General features: G+C 49.6%; 1 protein-coding gene across 1 annotated transcript; it reads left to right on the top strand.

Annotated features, from left to right (window-relative positions):
* The first annotated feature begins 3,505 nt into the window (after positions 1–3,505).
* Positions 3,506–14,562, top strand: ANKRD34A (ankyrin repeat domain 34A). The gene is made up of 2 exons (XM_080984459.1): positions 3,506–4,092; positions 11,852–14,562. The coding sequence occupies exon 2, from the start codon at positions 11,909–11,911 to the stop codon at positions 13,487–13,489; it is 1,581 nt and encodes a 526-aa protein (XP_080840585.1). The 5' UTR covers positions 3,506–4,092; positions 11,852–11,908; the 3' UTR covers positions 13,490–14,562.
* Positions 14,563–15,222: the final 660 nt, after the last annotated feature.

The following is a 15,222-nucleotide window of genomic DNA, read 5'->3' as shown; positions in this document are numbered from 1 at the left end:
TATTTCTAATGTACACAGGTGTCTTTTCTGGACCAGAGGTGGGGGACGTGGTCCTCCAGATGTAGCTGGATTCTTCCATCATTCCTGACTGCTGGCCGTGCTGACCCTTCATTCTAGCATGTGTCTGGTGCCGGGTGATGCACTTTGCACATGCTCTGATGCACTCGGTGGTTTTTTCCCTGCACAGAGCTTCTACAGCTTAGTAGCCAGATAGACTGAGCTAGGAACCAGGAAATCCCCAGCAAAACAGATAGGCAGTAAGGGTTGCCTTCATTGTTAGTCCTACTCAGAGCAGACCCACTGAAAATAACAGTGAGGACCAATTTAGGCCCTTTACTCTGAGCATGACTTAGCTGAAAAGCACCCAAGTACGCTTGCCTGCTTTTATTCTGACAATAAGGCAGTGGATTTGCAGTGGGGAGGGCTGCACATTTCCTCCTATGAACTTCATGGCAAGCAGAGAGTTACTACCTTGTGAGTAAACCCTATGGATTTCAATGAGCTACAATTTCACCAGCTAGATAATTGTCCCTCGGCTCTGCATCAGTAATGGAGGGAGAGTAATTTCATCCCAGAGTGGAGAGCCACTTAGGTGTTGCAGAGATAATGTGTTTGAAATATCATTTGACACTGCAAAAATACGACAAGTGCTGTTATGATTTTCGCTACTTCACAGGTTTCCGGGCTAACGTTGACATTATATTCTGGGGCTGAGCCCTCCCGTTCAGATTGTTCGCTCAGAGGTCAACGGACTCGCCCCTCCGCCACCTGCAAACCCACAAGTCCTCATTTCTCCTGCCTAGTGTATGTCATAAGAACATTAAAACATAAGGAGAGCCTGCTGGATCAGGCCAAAGGGAGCCCGTATAGTCCGGGATCCTGTGCTCACAGTGGCCAATCAGATGCCCCAATGGGAAACCTGCAAGCAGGATTCGAACGCAAGAGCAACTCTCCCCTCCTGGGTTTTCAAGAAACTGGTATTCAAAAGCATTGCTGCTTCTGATGGTGGAGGCAGAGCATAGCCATCCTGGCTAGTAGCCATCAATAGCCCTCTCCTCCATGAATTTGTTGTATTATTATTATTATTATTATTATTATTATTATTATTATTATTTATACCCCACCCATTTGGCTGAGGTTTCCCCAGCCACTCTGGGTGGCTCCCAACAGAACACTAAAAACAGAATAAAACTTCAAACATTAAAAACTTCTCTAAACAGGGCTGCCTTCAGATGTCTTCTAAAAGTCAGATCCTTGTTTATTTCCTTGACATCTGGTGGGAGGGCGTTCCACAGGGCGGGAGCCGCTAGCCCTGGGAAGTTGGAAGGGACCTCAAGGGTCATCGACCCTCTCAATGCATAGACATTCTGATGCTGCAGAAACAGGAGTATGGTACAGAAAGGCTGGCATCTGAGCAGAGCTTGGTGCTGTGGGTTTGCATTCCCCTGGCGGATGGGACTCTGCCACACCTGCTCTGCTCAGCAGTTTTAAGAAAAGAGGGAAAGATCCCCACCCCACCCCCAATAATCGGAGCAGACTTTGCCGGTGGGAGGGAAATTATGTCTGCTGGGTATGCGGGGGAATGTAGCACTTATAAAGACTCGCCTTATTGCTGCAATTTTTATTTGCTTTTAGTGTTATATAATATTGTGCTTCGAATATTGTGTGTTTTAATTCTTAAGGAAGGCAGCAGGGAATGTTTTGGCCAAGGCTTCTGGCCAAGGCACCATGGTTTAGCGGGTGGCAGCCCGAGAAGGGGCCAGGCCCAAATCTCAGCCATAAAGCCCCTAGGCTGACCACCCTTTCTCAGCTATCCTCACAGGGTTGTTGTGAAAAGGAAAGAGAGGACCATATCCATCGTTCTCGCTCTCTCTTTTTTTAAAGAAAACAATACAGCACCCGGAACTACAGCGCACAGAGAAGTAAAAACAAAAATTATTCATACCTAGACCTTGAACAGATACATGACCTGAAGAAATTGCAGCCTTGTAACATCAACCATTTGGCTTTCTGGGTTGGCTTGCTTTCCTTTTCCCTCCGCTCCCCACTTTTCTTTTATGTTGTGGCTTTTTAGAGGTTAGGACAGAGTCTGTGTTGTTTCCATTGTAAGGTGCTCTGGGAACTTTTGCAAGGTTATAAATGTTTTCAATAAATAAGAAATGTAAAGGGTGACACTTTGGGAGGCAGCAGAGGGGACAGGAAGGAAAGGGAGATGCAAAGGATGAATCTGAGCAAATCCAGTTAAGTTTTACTTTATGAAATAGGTTATATCTTGTTTTATCCCTTGGGTTCAAAGCAGCTTACAGTAGTTTTCCAGTTTGTTCTTCTGTGTTTGTCCCCACCCCCATGGACCTACAATCTAAGGGCAGATCCACACCAATGCATTTAAAGCACGTCCAATGCACATTTTAAGTTCATGAGTTTCCCCAAAGAATACTGGGAACTGTAGTTTGTCTAGGGTGCTGGGAACTCCAGCTCTGTGAGGGTGAAACTACATTTCCCAGGATTCTTGGGGGGGGGGTATTGTGTGCTTTAAATGTGCATTGGATGCACTTTAAATGTAGGGTATGGCTTTGCCCTAAGTGTGCAGTTTTATTGTTATTTCAACCATCCAATACAATATTAAAGAACAGCATTTACCCAAAAATATATTTACATTAAAACATCACAAACACACAAACACGCTTAAAAACAATTAAAAAGGTTAAAAGAACCAATGCATTAAAATCATCCAATTAATTATTATTTTTTGCCATTCACCATATTGACCCCAGTAAAACTTCTCCTTGGCTTTCGGGCAGCCACTGCAAATCTCACAACTTTGCCTGTCACGAATTTGTCAGAATCAGACAACCTACATGTGATTTTCACCTGATTGTCGCCATCGGGTATCTTACTTAACAAATTCAGAATAAACTTTTGTTCAGAATACAAAAAGATCTTCCCTAAGTCAATAAAGAGAGGTTTTGGGAGGAGACAGAAGGAAATAAATACATGGCATGTTGCAGTCATTGAAAAAAATTATAGTGTACTTTCAGATTTGTGGGAAAAGAGGCCTTATTTTTCTGTTTTGCATTTTTAAATGTTCTTGCATTTATATCCCACCTCAAGGTGGTTCTCCTTCTCCTCATTTAACCGTCATAACAACCACCCTGTAAGGCAGGCTTGGCTGAGAGGAAGCAACTGACCCGCCCCCCCCCAGGTCACACCCAGTGAGCTTCATGGCTGACTGGCAATTCAAACCCCGGTCTCTCCCAGACCCTAGCAGTCCAACACTCTAACCACTACACCACACTGCCTCTGTGCTTATTATAATTAATTTCCCAGGGCCAACATGAAAGACCCGTCAGTCAAGACTACAAAGAAAGAAATGACCTGCTCTTTTATTGCAGAATTAATGCCACCTGGCCTAAACCTGTACTGCGACTCACCAACAACGTGCAAAAAAGATCTTTGGGAGAAAACGCCCCAAAATTACTGTAAGGGGTGGGTTGGGGGGGACACACTAACCCTGGCAGACAGAACCAAATTTATAAGTGTTGGCTAGCAGCGAGCCTTTAAGAGACGATCTCCTTACCCCCACCCCAAAAATGTGGTGCAGTGTATATTTTAATTGGGGGGGGGGGTCCTCTCCCTTGCTTTTGATAGGTAAGGGGGCTAAAAATAGCAGAATCCGCCACCCAGCCTTGCGAACCTCAGAATGGTTGGTTGGTAGGATAGATGGATGGAGAGATAGACGCCTCCGCCGCGCCCCCTCCCCCAAATCTTAAAGGAACTGGATGATCTTTGGAGATGGCTTGGTAACGATTGGCCCTTTCGCTCCATCCCCGAAGCAGCAGAGGGGGGTTAGCATTATTCCCAGGCACCAAAATAACACAGCGCCAGAGAGCAGCAGCAGCAGGACACGTGTTCGGCGTGCAGAGGAGACGGGAGAAATCGCCAGAGCCCCCCTGCTCCGTGGCTCCCCCTCTCTCTTCCTCCTCCTCCCGAGAGCGCAGCAGAAGCATGCAGCCCGGGTGAGAAGCCTCGCCTCGCCAGCCCCCGCCAGGGTGGTGGTGGACCACATAGAAGACCACCGGAGGATGCAGCCAGGTACCTTTTCCAGCAGAGCTGTTTGGGTTCCATGCAGGTGTGCAGCGGTGCCTGCGTTTCCCCTGGGCTGTGGGATGCAAACTTTGATCCTCGTTTCTTTTTTTTTTTAACCAAATAAAATAGGATTTTAATTTTAAATACCTTTCTTCAACCAGGTGGGCATCTGTTGGGGAGGAGGGCGGGCAGGGAGATTGGGGGCTCGTGAGCATTAAGAGAGTCAGGGTGGGGTGGGGGGAACTGCCCAGGGTTATTTTGCGCCAGGGCTGAAAGTGTGAGAAAATCATGTAATTTTGGCATCCGGGTTGAAAGTGTGACAAAAGCGTGTTGCTTTTCCATGGGGGTCGAAAGTGTGACAAAATCAGAATATCTTTTTTGGGGGGGGGGCTTCCTTTAATTTAGGATGTTGGGGGGGGAGACCTCAGACCCAGCAGGCTGCTGTATATTTGAAGGAACCAGGTCCCTGGTTTCCTTGAAGAAAATCCCTACCAAAATCAGGGGGGTGATTCCCTCCTTTCCCCCACCCATCCCCAGTCTCCAAATGCTAAAAACACGGGGGTCTTGAAGACACGGAAAGAAAAGGAGGGACCCCAGTAGCGTCAGATTCTCCGACCTTCTTCCCTGCAGGTTTAACAGACTCTAAATTTGCCAGTGACATCCTGGAGAAAATGCACCCTCGCTTTGTGTGTGGACTGGGCAAGCTTCAGAGCTACCTCCATCCTTTCCTGATTTCCCAGTTCAGAAGTGGGGCTATTTCTAGCGGGTTTTAAAAAATAAAAGTATTCCAATCCAGTCATGCCTTACGCCTCCTTTCGTTTCACATCACCCCCACAACACCTGTTCAGGAAGACTGGGGTGGGGGGAATATTACTGATATCTTGGCTATGCAAAGGCACCCTTTCTGCCTTGCTTCTGAAAACCACAACGAATCCATTCGCTCATTAAGGCTGGCTTTGGGCTCACTTCCCTACTGACTGTTATGTAACCAAAGTGGAAGCAACCCCCCACAACTCACACTAATTTTGAGCAATCTCTTTTGTCTCCACATCCCCAAACATCCAGGCCTGAAATTTTAAACAGAAACAGGACTCCCTCTCCATCTGTCTCTGCACAGAAGGGTCTGTCTTGCTGAGGGACCCTGGGCAAAGTGGTAGATATTACCCCTCTGCCAAATAAATGCCACCTCCTTGCTCTTTATATTTAACCCCCTCCTAAGAATCAAGAAGATGCAATGCTAAAAATAAAGTGTGTGTTAGTGTGTGTGTGTGTGTGTGTGAGAGAGAGAGAGAGAGAGAGAGAGAGAGATTATTCAGTTATTCCAGTTTTTGATCTTTTAAAAATAATAATAATAATTTCAAAAGATGAGTCTGCCTCCTGCCCACCCACTTGGCATTAATGAAATATCTCTCTCTCAATAAAGTCAGTTTGCCCAGCAATGGGGATCAAATGTTTGCTGTTTTGAGTGGGTCTGCGATTCCAGCGGAGAGCTCTCTTGAGAGCTTCTCCCGGCTTTGATAAATATGTCCAGGTCTCCGGGGAGGAGGGGAATCTGGGTGGAGGAAGACAAGGCGAAGGGCTTTAGTATCAGATTTGTCATTAATTTGGAGCCAGGCTTGTTGAGGATAAATTATGCATCTTGCTGGGAAACCCAAGATGGAACTGTATGCCTTATTACACCCCCAGCATGACATAAGGATTTTGCTAATATTTGATATATGGCTCTTGTAGATTTCATTCGAGTGCCCCTAGAGGGACTGGAGAAATGATATAGAAAGCGGTGAGTGTGAGGAGGGGGAGAGACAGCTGGGAATCTGCAAGGACAAGGGTAGTCATTCGTCATTCTGTCAATTGCTGGGAAATGCAGGTGGTCCCCGGTCACCTTAAATAGCTTGACCTGAGCTTTGTGTTGCAATCCAAGAGCTGAGCTTTGGGGCTTGTATATAGGGAAGTTTTTAATGTTTGATGCTTCACTGTGTTTTCATATTTTGCTGGAAGCCGCCCAGAGTGGCTGGGGCAACCCCGTCAGGTGAGCAGCATAGAAATAACAAAATAATAATTAAATTCTTATTTAAGGCGCCCAAGGGTTTTATGTCCTGCAAACAGAGAGGATTGCTTTTCTTTTCTGTGGACAGCTTTTCCATTTCGTAAGTTCATTGTCAGCACCGTCGCAAGGGGGTTGGACTAGATGACCCCTTTCGGGGACCTTCCAATTCTATGATTATATGTTTCTGTGAGCAAATGTATGCTAGCCTCAGATACGCTATCAGGCAAGCTTGGCCGTGTTGACATTTTTAGATTTGATTGCTAAATGCAAGCAAAACAAACAGGTCGAAATTAGATCACCCTCCAGGGTGACAGAAAAATTTCCCAGTGTAAATTAGCTGCATTTGTGTATGACATTCAAATGCTTTCCAGAAACCCTCGCATTGCTGGCTGCAAAGAGGAAATGAACCACATGAACCGCAGCTCTGGGGCACCAGCTGTCCTCCCTCTCTATTTAAAATACTGTCCTGAACCAGGTCCTGCTACAGGGTCAGCAAGCAGTTAGTTCCCCACCAATAAGCCCAGGTGCCCTCCTTGTGGCTCCCTAAAATTATTCCGTGACCTGGAGTTAGCGAACAATCTTGTGAGCAATTGTCTTCCTAGGAAGTGAGGCGAGAGCTGGGTGCGGCTGTTGGGTCACACCTTAAAAGACGAAAGCAAAAGGTTGGGGTGCCTGAGAACAAAGGAATTTTGTGTGTCCCCTGACCTCAACCTGCAGGATGTGCTGTTGCCAACTTTTTAGCCCCCCCCCCTTGCTACTGCGGCTTGTGTCAAATGTCCTCATGCACTCATCACTGCAGAATATACAGTGGTACCTCGGGTTACAGACGCTTCAGGTTACAGACGTTTCAGGTTACAGACTCCGCTAACCCAGAAATAGTACCTCGGGTTAAGAACTTTGCTTCAGGATGAGAACAGAAATCACGTGGTGGCGGCGCGGCAGCAGCGGGAGGCCCCATTAGCTAAAGTGGTACCTCAGGTTAAGAACAGTTTCAGGTTAAGAACGGACCTCCAGAACGAATTAAGTTCTTAACCTGAGGTACCACTGTACTGTGGTTAAGGGCACAGAAACACTGGTCATTTGAACAGTTGGCAACTCTCCGTGGAGGTACTAATCCCCACTCTGCGGAATAAGTATAATTATTTTATTTATATCCTGACTTTCCCCCAGAACCAGGACTCAAAAACACCGGAAAAACCCAGAAATCTAAAAGCATATGAAGTATAATAGTTGAAAAGCAATTAAGGTATAGTAGAATGAAAATGACGTAAAAACAAATCTATTAAAGTACAAATAGTAAAACAGCACAGCACTGCTATAAGTTCTTTCCTTAAAAAAGAAGAAGGGTACAGTCAGTTTCCGAAGGCTTGTCAGAATAAAATAGTCTTCACCAGCCAGTGGCCAGTCTGGCCTCTCTAAGGAGGGAGTTGCAAATAGTATTAAGAAATTGGCCGGGCGCATTTTGCGACTGGCATGGGTCCAGTTGTGACCCATGTGGAGATCTCTGGGGGACTCCTATGCTCGGGTCACTTTTGTGGGTTTCCCTTTGGGGCCTCTAGTTAGCTGCTGTGAGAACAGGACTAGACAGTCCCCCTTTGGCCTGATCCATCCGGCTTTTCTTATGTTCTTATTTAATTATAGCAGCCTCCAGTAGCACAAGGGGTGGGTGCGTCTAGCTGTTAACCACAAGGTTGGTGGTTTGAGCCCACTGCCAATTGCCAAGCTGGCATCCGGCGTCTGTGGAAACAGAGTACAGCCACGGATAGTCTCCATGAATTTGTCTGACCCTCTTTTAAAGCCATCTAGGGAGGTGAGCGAGTTCCATCACGGGAGTGAGTTCCGTGGTTTGACTCTGCACTGAATTTTCTCTGTCCTGAATCTTCCCATGTTCAGCTCCACTGGATAGCCAGGAGTTCTAGTGCTAAGAGAGAGAGGGATGAAAACTTTGCCCTATCTACTTTATCCATGCCTTGCAAAACTGGATATACTTCTACCATCCCGCGCACCTTTTCTAAAAAGTCCCAAACGCTACAACCTTCCCTCATAGGAGAGTGTTTTGTTTTGTTTTAATTTTTTAGGGAAAAGGCCATCGCTCAGCTCTGGAGCCCCTGCTTTGCATTCCAAAGGTCTCATGTTTGATCCCTGGCATCTCCAGGTAAAGGTAAAGGTACCCCTGACTGTTAGGTCCAGTCGCAGACGACTCTGGGGTTGCGCGCTCATCTCGCTCTAAAGGCCGAGGGAGCCGGCGTTTGTCTGCAGACAGCTTCCGAGTCATGTGGCCAGCATGACTAAGCCGCTTCTGGCGAACCAGAGCAGCATACGGAAACGCCATTTTACCTTCCCACCAGAGCGGTACCTATTTATCTACTTGCACTTGATGTGCTTTCGAACTGCTAGGTGGACAGGAGCCAGGACTGAACAACGGGAGCTCACCCTGTCGCGGGGATTCGAACTGCCGACCTTCTGATCAGCAAGCCCTAGGCTCTGTGGTTTAGACCACAGCGCCACCCGCGTCCCAGGTAGGGCTGGTGTTTTCCTGAGACTGAACAATGCAGTATCTTAAGTTCCTAGTTCATCGGCCGGGCTCATTCCAAGCCTTCCTATTCGATCAGTCCTAACTAACTCTGGGGGTTAACTGGTGTCGCTGTGCATGGCCTCTCATGATTTGTGGGCAGGAGGCGATTTGCCTGCCACACTAAATTAGCCACGGCCGGTAGTCAGAAGTGGGATTTATGAGCCAAAGTGCGGATTTGCTCAGCCATCCAGAAGCCACTTGCTCCAAAGCAAAGTCTCATTGAAGCGGCTTTTGTTTTTAAAGCAAGCGCAAAAGGATTCTAAATTAGCGAGCTGGCCTCAAACAACCCGGCTGCCTTACCCCACTTTCCCCTCCTTCCAAGAGACACAGGAAGTGGAGGGCTGGCAGTTCCACCCTGCTGAGGACTGCAGCCTTGCTGAGGCCTACTCCTGGTTTCCCCTGCGCAAGAAGAAATTGCAGGCTAAAAAGATAAACGGGGGGAAAAGCCAAAATTCTGCCAAATGACTCCCCTAAGTGGAAAAGTTGCAGCTTTTGAGACTTTGTTTAGCTGAGAGAAAAGGTGACATGATAGGAATTCTAAAATTATTCATGGTAGGGAGAAAGTGGCTAGTGAGAAGTTTTTCTCCCCCTCTTGTAACACCAGAACTTGTAGACATTCCATGAAGCTGAAGAGGTTGAAGGTTCAGGACAGATAAAGTTCTTCACGTGGCACAGTTAATCTATGGAACTCCCTCCCACAGGAGGCAGCAATGGCCACCAACTGGGATGGCTTTAAAAGAGTGCTGGACAAATTCACAGAAAGGTACCGTATTTTTCGCCCTGTAGGACGCACTTTTCCCCCTCCAAAAATGAAGGGGAAATGTGTGTGCGTCCTATGGGGCGAATACAGGCTGTCGCTGAAGCTATCCACAAGCCTTGCAAGCCCGGCGGGAGTTGCCGCTGGGCTTGCAAGGCTTGCGGATAGCAGCCTGTTCTGGGGGCTGGGGTCGGGGGAAGCTCGGGCTTCCCCCACCCCAGCCCCGTGGCTGGGGGGGGGGGAATAATTTTTTAAAATTCATTTCTCCCCCCAAAAAACGAGGTGCGCCCTATGCGCCGGTGCGCCCTATAAGGCGAAAAATACGGTATATTATCTGTGATGGCTGTGTTTCGTCCCAAACAGCTGGAGGGGGCCATGTTGACAAAGGCTGGCTTAGAGAACATGACATATTGAGGGATGTATAGATTCATTAATCAATCAATAAATCAACAAAGCCGGCAGAAAACTAGAGGGTCGAGCGTGGATCCGAGGGCAAAAGTTGCCTTCAGGAAGAACCTAATATAGTGGTACCTTGGGTTAAGTACGTAAGTAATTCGTTCTGGAGGTCTGTTCTTAACCTGAAACTGTTCTTAACCTGAAGCACCACTTTAGCTAATGGGGCCCCCTGCTGCCGCTGCATGATTTCTGTTCTCATCCTGAAGCAAAGTACTTAACCTGAGGTACTATTTCTGGGTTAGCAGAGTCTGTAACCTGAAGCGTCTGTATCCCGAGGTACCACTGTACAGCTCACACAAATAACCTGGTTTGCGCAAGGGAAAAAAGACCCTGCCCAAGTGACGCTTCCTGCAAAGTCAACTAACCTTTGCAAAAGCTGCCCTGAGTTTCCTAGCATTTAAAGGCATGGGCAGCTAATCTCAAGAATGAGAATTAATTACCCTTTTCCCTTCTGGCTCCTGCGGAAGGGTTTCTGAGTCACAGCAGGCTGCTTTGGATGCTGCGCCCGGAAGGACCGGCCAATTGTGCCCGTCTGTGTCTTTAACAGCATGTGGAGTGAACGCTCCTCCTGCCAGCGCTGGCAGGGGCTGCGCCTCAGCGGGGGCAGCAAAACTGGCACAGCCTGCCTAAGAGACGAGAGGTCCTTCCCCCACTCGGCTTACCACTGGCCACCTCTAGAAAAGTCACAGAGATGCTGGGAAGCATCCAAAAGAAGAATCGGCTGCTGAACCTACCTTGGATCTTAAGGCCTCAAGCTGTCTCCTTGCAAGGTTTAACGCCTGAGCTGCCTAAACATGCATGGAATTGCCAGAGTTCCCCTGACAGAAACTTGCAAAGGAGCAGTGAGAGGTCTCTTGCGAGGTTGTCAGAGGGGCAGAGAGGCTTGCAAAGTGCTGAGGTTTGACCCAGCAAATTCAGACCCCAAGAAAGCTTCTTTTAATTTCAACTGACAGAAGCTTGCAAAAGGAGCAGAGGGGATGCTAGCAAGGTTGTCGAAGGAGCTTGCAAAGTGCTGTGCTTTGATCCAGCAAATTCAGATCTTGGGAAAGCTGTCCTTAATTGTCAGGAACACGGTCCCCTGCTCAGGCCTAACTTGTCTCCTGCGCTCTCTTTCCGTTCCTGAACCCCACTCCTCATTTCCTATCCCTACTTTTCCCTAATGCTGGTATTTTTTTCCAGGCCCCACCTCTTCCTTTCCCTGGGTCTATTTTTGCTCCTCCTCCTCCCCTGATTACTTTCTTTTGCAGACCCTCCAAGCACCCCTATTTTTCAGGGGACAGTCCAGGATTTACAGCAGCCGTTCTGGTTTCTGATTTGATCCCGGAATGACCTGCTTTTCCTTAGGATGTTCCTATTTCCATCGGAGAAATGTTGGAGCATATGAAGTCATGCGACCCCCGAAACAAGGAGATAAGTAACGACGCAACCTTTAGAAGATGTCTGAAGGCAGCTCTGTATAGGGACGTTTTTCAGTGTTTCAGTATGTTTTTATATATGTTGGTGGCTGGGGCAACCCAGTCAGATGGGCAGGGTATAAATATTATTACAGTGGTACCACAGTTGTCGAACGTAATCCATTCCAGAAGACCATTCGACTTCCGAAACATTAGACAACCAAGGCGCAAAGGGCGGTCAGCAAAGTCGGTGGAGAAAATTGAAAAACACGCAACAGAAGCCGTTCAACTTCTGAGGCACGTTCGGAAACATTTACTTCTGGGTTATCAGCATTTGAAAACCAAAACGTTCAGTTTCCGAGATGATCAAAAACTGAGGTACCACTGTATTATTATTATTGAATAGGAAGCCTCTTATTTCATCAGAGAAATGTTGGAGGGAATGCTTTTGGACAGACCTTCAGAAACCCATAACATTGCTCCACAATAGAGCAGTCCTCACGCTCTGGTTTCCCTCGCTTTGTCTCCCATTCCAGGTCATGGCGTGCCCTGAGATGTCCTCCTCCATCTTGTGAACTCCTTGCCTCTGCCCAATGCCTGCGGAACCGCCTGCCACCGCCATGGTCCACCCCGAGGGGAGTGCCCTGCTGAAGGCTGTCTGGCAGGGCAAGTTCCGCCTCACCCGCCTGCTGCTAGAGGGTGGGGCCTACATCAATGAGGGCAACATCCAGGGGGAAACCCCCCTCATTGCGGCCTGCGTGGCCCCCTACGAGGACCCTCAGAACAAGTCCCGCATGGTGAGGTACCTCCTGGAGAACGGGGCCGACCCCAACATCCCTGACAAGATGGGGAAGTCCGCGCTGATGCATGCCTGCGCCGACGGGGCTGGGGCTGAGGTGGCTTCCATTTTGTTGGCGCACGGGGCAGAGCCCAGCGCCAAGGATTACTCTGGGGCGTCGGCTTTGGTGTACGCCATCAACAAGGGGGACCGGGGGACCTTGCAGGTGCTCCTGGATGCTTGCAAGGCCAAAGGGAAGGAGGTCATCATCATCACCACAGACACGTCCCCCTCAGGGACCAAGAAAACCAAGCAGTACCTGAACTCGCCACCGTCGCCAGGTGTGGAGGACAGCCGTTCGCCCGCTCTGTGCATGTCCCCCTCAGACATTGAGGTGAGGACCTCCCAGTCCCCCGGCGGCAGCGAGAAGGAAGAGGAGCGTGATGTTTTCAACTTCACCATGGCCACCCGGCTCAGCTGCTCCCCTCTCCCGCACGGCAAGGGGAAGGAGGCTGAGGAGAAAGCCCCGACCCTCCCACCCAAAGGCCGGCCCAAGCAGCTGAAGAGGTTAAACTCGGAGCCATGGGGCCTGGTGGCGCCCTCTGTCCTAGCTGCCTCCCACCAGGAAAAGGCCCGGACCCCGGAAGAGAGGATGACGGCTGAGATGAATGGCCTGAGCTTCTCGAAGAGGCCTCCGTTGTCCCGGAGACACAGCATGGAAGGCCAGGAGTCGTCCTGCCTCAAAATGGCTGCTCACCAGGCCTCAGGGGAAGAGCTGCCCAGCCTGGAAGCCGCGTGGGCAGAGAAAGTCCATTTCAGCCACCTGCACCAGACTCTCGCCCGACGCAACACGGCGCCCGAAACCCAAGACGGCGGTCCAAGTCCTGGCTCCCGGGCTCTGGTCCACCCCAAGCTGAATTGCTTGGACCACTACGAGTTGGATTCCCTCTGCCCCGAGTCCATCCCCAGCTCCCCGGATTCGGGCCGCGTTTCTGTGGAGAGGAGGAAGTACAACGCCTCCCCGTTGACCCTGCTGGCCAGCTCATCCCGAGAGAGTTTGGAAAGCATCCCCAACGCCGTCTCCCCCATCACGATACGACGCCGGGCCCCGGGTCTCCTCGAGAGGAGGGGCTCTGGGACGCTGCTGCTGGACCACATTGCCCACACTCGGCCGGGCTTCCTGCCCCCACTCCACCTCAACCCCCACCCTCCCCTCCGCGACATCCGGGGCAATGGCAAGCCCTCCTCCCCGGCCCACAAGGGCCTGATCCCGGTGGCCCCCACTTCTCCCAAAGGCAAGAGGCTACTCCGGAGGCACTCCATGCAGACGGAGCAGATGAAGCAGCTGGTCAGTTTTCAGAGCCTGATCGCCCAAGGGGACTCGGTGGCCAGTTAAGACATGGCGGAATGGGAACAGGGCAATCTACAGTCTTCTCGTCTTTGCCTCATGGGGACTTGGAGGGCCTTCCACAATGCCGTTTTCCTGCTTTCCTCGCCGGCCTCTGAGCCCACCCTGTCTTCGTAGCTGGGTTTCTGCGTCTTCCTCCTTCCTCTCATTTTGGTGTTCCATGTCGTAGCCGCCATCTTTATAAACTGGACATATGAAGCATGACGTCGGAGCCGACACCGCGAGGCCAGAGTGTAGGGGAGGGGCCTTTAGAGTGAAGTCGCTGAGGGCAAGCAGGCGACCCAGGAAGTTTTGCCCATCTGCTTGCGATGAAATTCTTTGGAGTGGGAAGGTTGAGTTGGGTGTTGGCTTCCTTGACTAACCCACCAAAATCTTCATCAGGCGTGCAGGAGACTGTTGGCATCCTTCGCTTCCTGCTCCTACAGACGAGGCCTGGGATCTGCAAAAAAGGCAGAGCAATGGAGTCTGATGCTTGACATGGTGACTCCATGGGGTAAAACCCCAACAACATCTCTGAGATGAAATCTAGAGGGTGAATTCGCATTTGGAAAACATACGTTTTGTGGATCGATGTCTGCTTTGAGGGTCCCGTCCTCAGCAAGCAGAGACCCATCCCAGTAGGAAAGAGGACTTTAAGCCCCCTGGGTCACCTTCATCTATATTCTTTTGAATATTTTTTTTTCTTTTCTGTGGGGGGAGATTTCAGTTCTCTTGTTGACACTTGATGTTGGTTGGGTGGGTTGTGGGAAGCTGTATGCCCAATTTCAGGGAGGCGAATCTACGCACATCTGGTTTTTAGACCTGGAAAGCTGAAAACCGAGAGGGCACATGTTCTCTTTGCCACCTCCTGGAGTGGGTGGCATGGGCAAGAGAGAGCTCTAGCAGTGGGTTGCCAGGCTCTCTTCATAGGGATCACAGCCCACCTGGGTTCTTTTGGAGGTGGGGTGTGACTTTCCTGAAAAGTTCAAATTAGTTTGCTGCAGCTGGGATAAATGCCAAACCCAATCCAAGCCCCTTTAAACTGGCATCATCCCCCAGCCCCACAGAATGCTGAAGCACCCGAAAAATGCTAAGGCAGCCTTTGCCAACCTGGTTTCAACCTGGAAGTTGTAGTCTAGAGCATATGGGGACCAAAAAAAATATGTTGGCAAAGGCTGCAGTAGGGCAAAACTCCCCCCAAATTATTTGATGCCTGAGACACAGGATATCTCCCTCCCCCTGCCCCCTGCCCCTGAATTAAACTCAGAGACACTCTTCGTTCTTCCTTACAAGGAGGTGTATCTATTTCCTCCATCAGCTCCCAGAACAATGGTATGTTACTGTTGGGAGTACCTGGTTGCTAACCACTTTTTTGGGCACCTCTTCCTCTTCCGTTCCTTGCCAGGGCTCAGGGATGGCAACAGGATTTATCTGGCCAACAGGAGTAATGTTGGGATTCCTGCCGCCGCCCCCCCATGCAGCCTGTCAGCTGTAACCCAGTCTGCATCAGGGAACCCAGACACATCTTTGACGCAATCTAAGCGCGGGTGGCGCTGTGGGTTAAACCACAGAACCTAGGACTTGCTGATCAGAAGGTTGGCGGTTCGAATCCCCGTGATGGGGTGAGCTCCCGTTGCTTGGTCCCTGCTCCTGCCAACCTAGCAGTTCGAAAGCACATCAAAGTGCAAGTAGATAAATAGGTACCATTCCGGCGGGAAGGTAAACGGCGTTTCCGTGCGCTT

This window comes from Podarcis pityusensis (genome assembly GCF_964106645.2).
Source record: "Podarcis pityusensis genome assembly, chromosome: 16".
Taxonomy (NCBI): domain Eukaryota; kingdom Metazoa; phylum Chordata; class Lepidosauria; order Squamata; family Lacertidae; genus Podarcis; species Podarcis pityusensis.
This window is presented reverse-complemented; position numbering and strand designations above follow the sequence as displayed.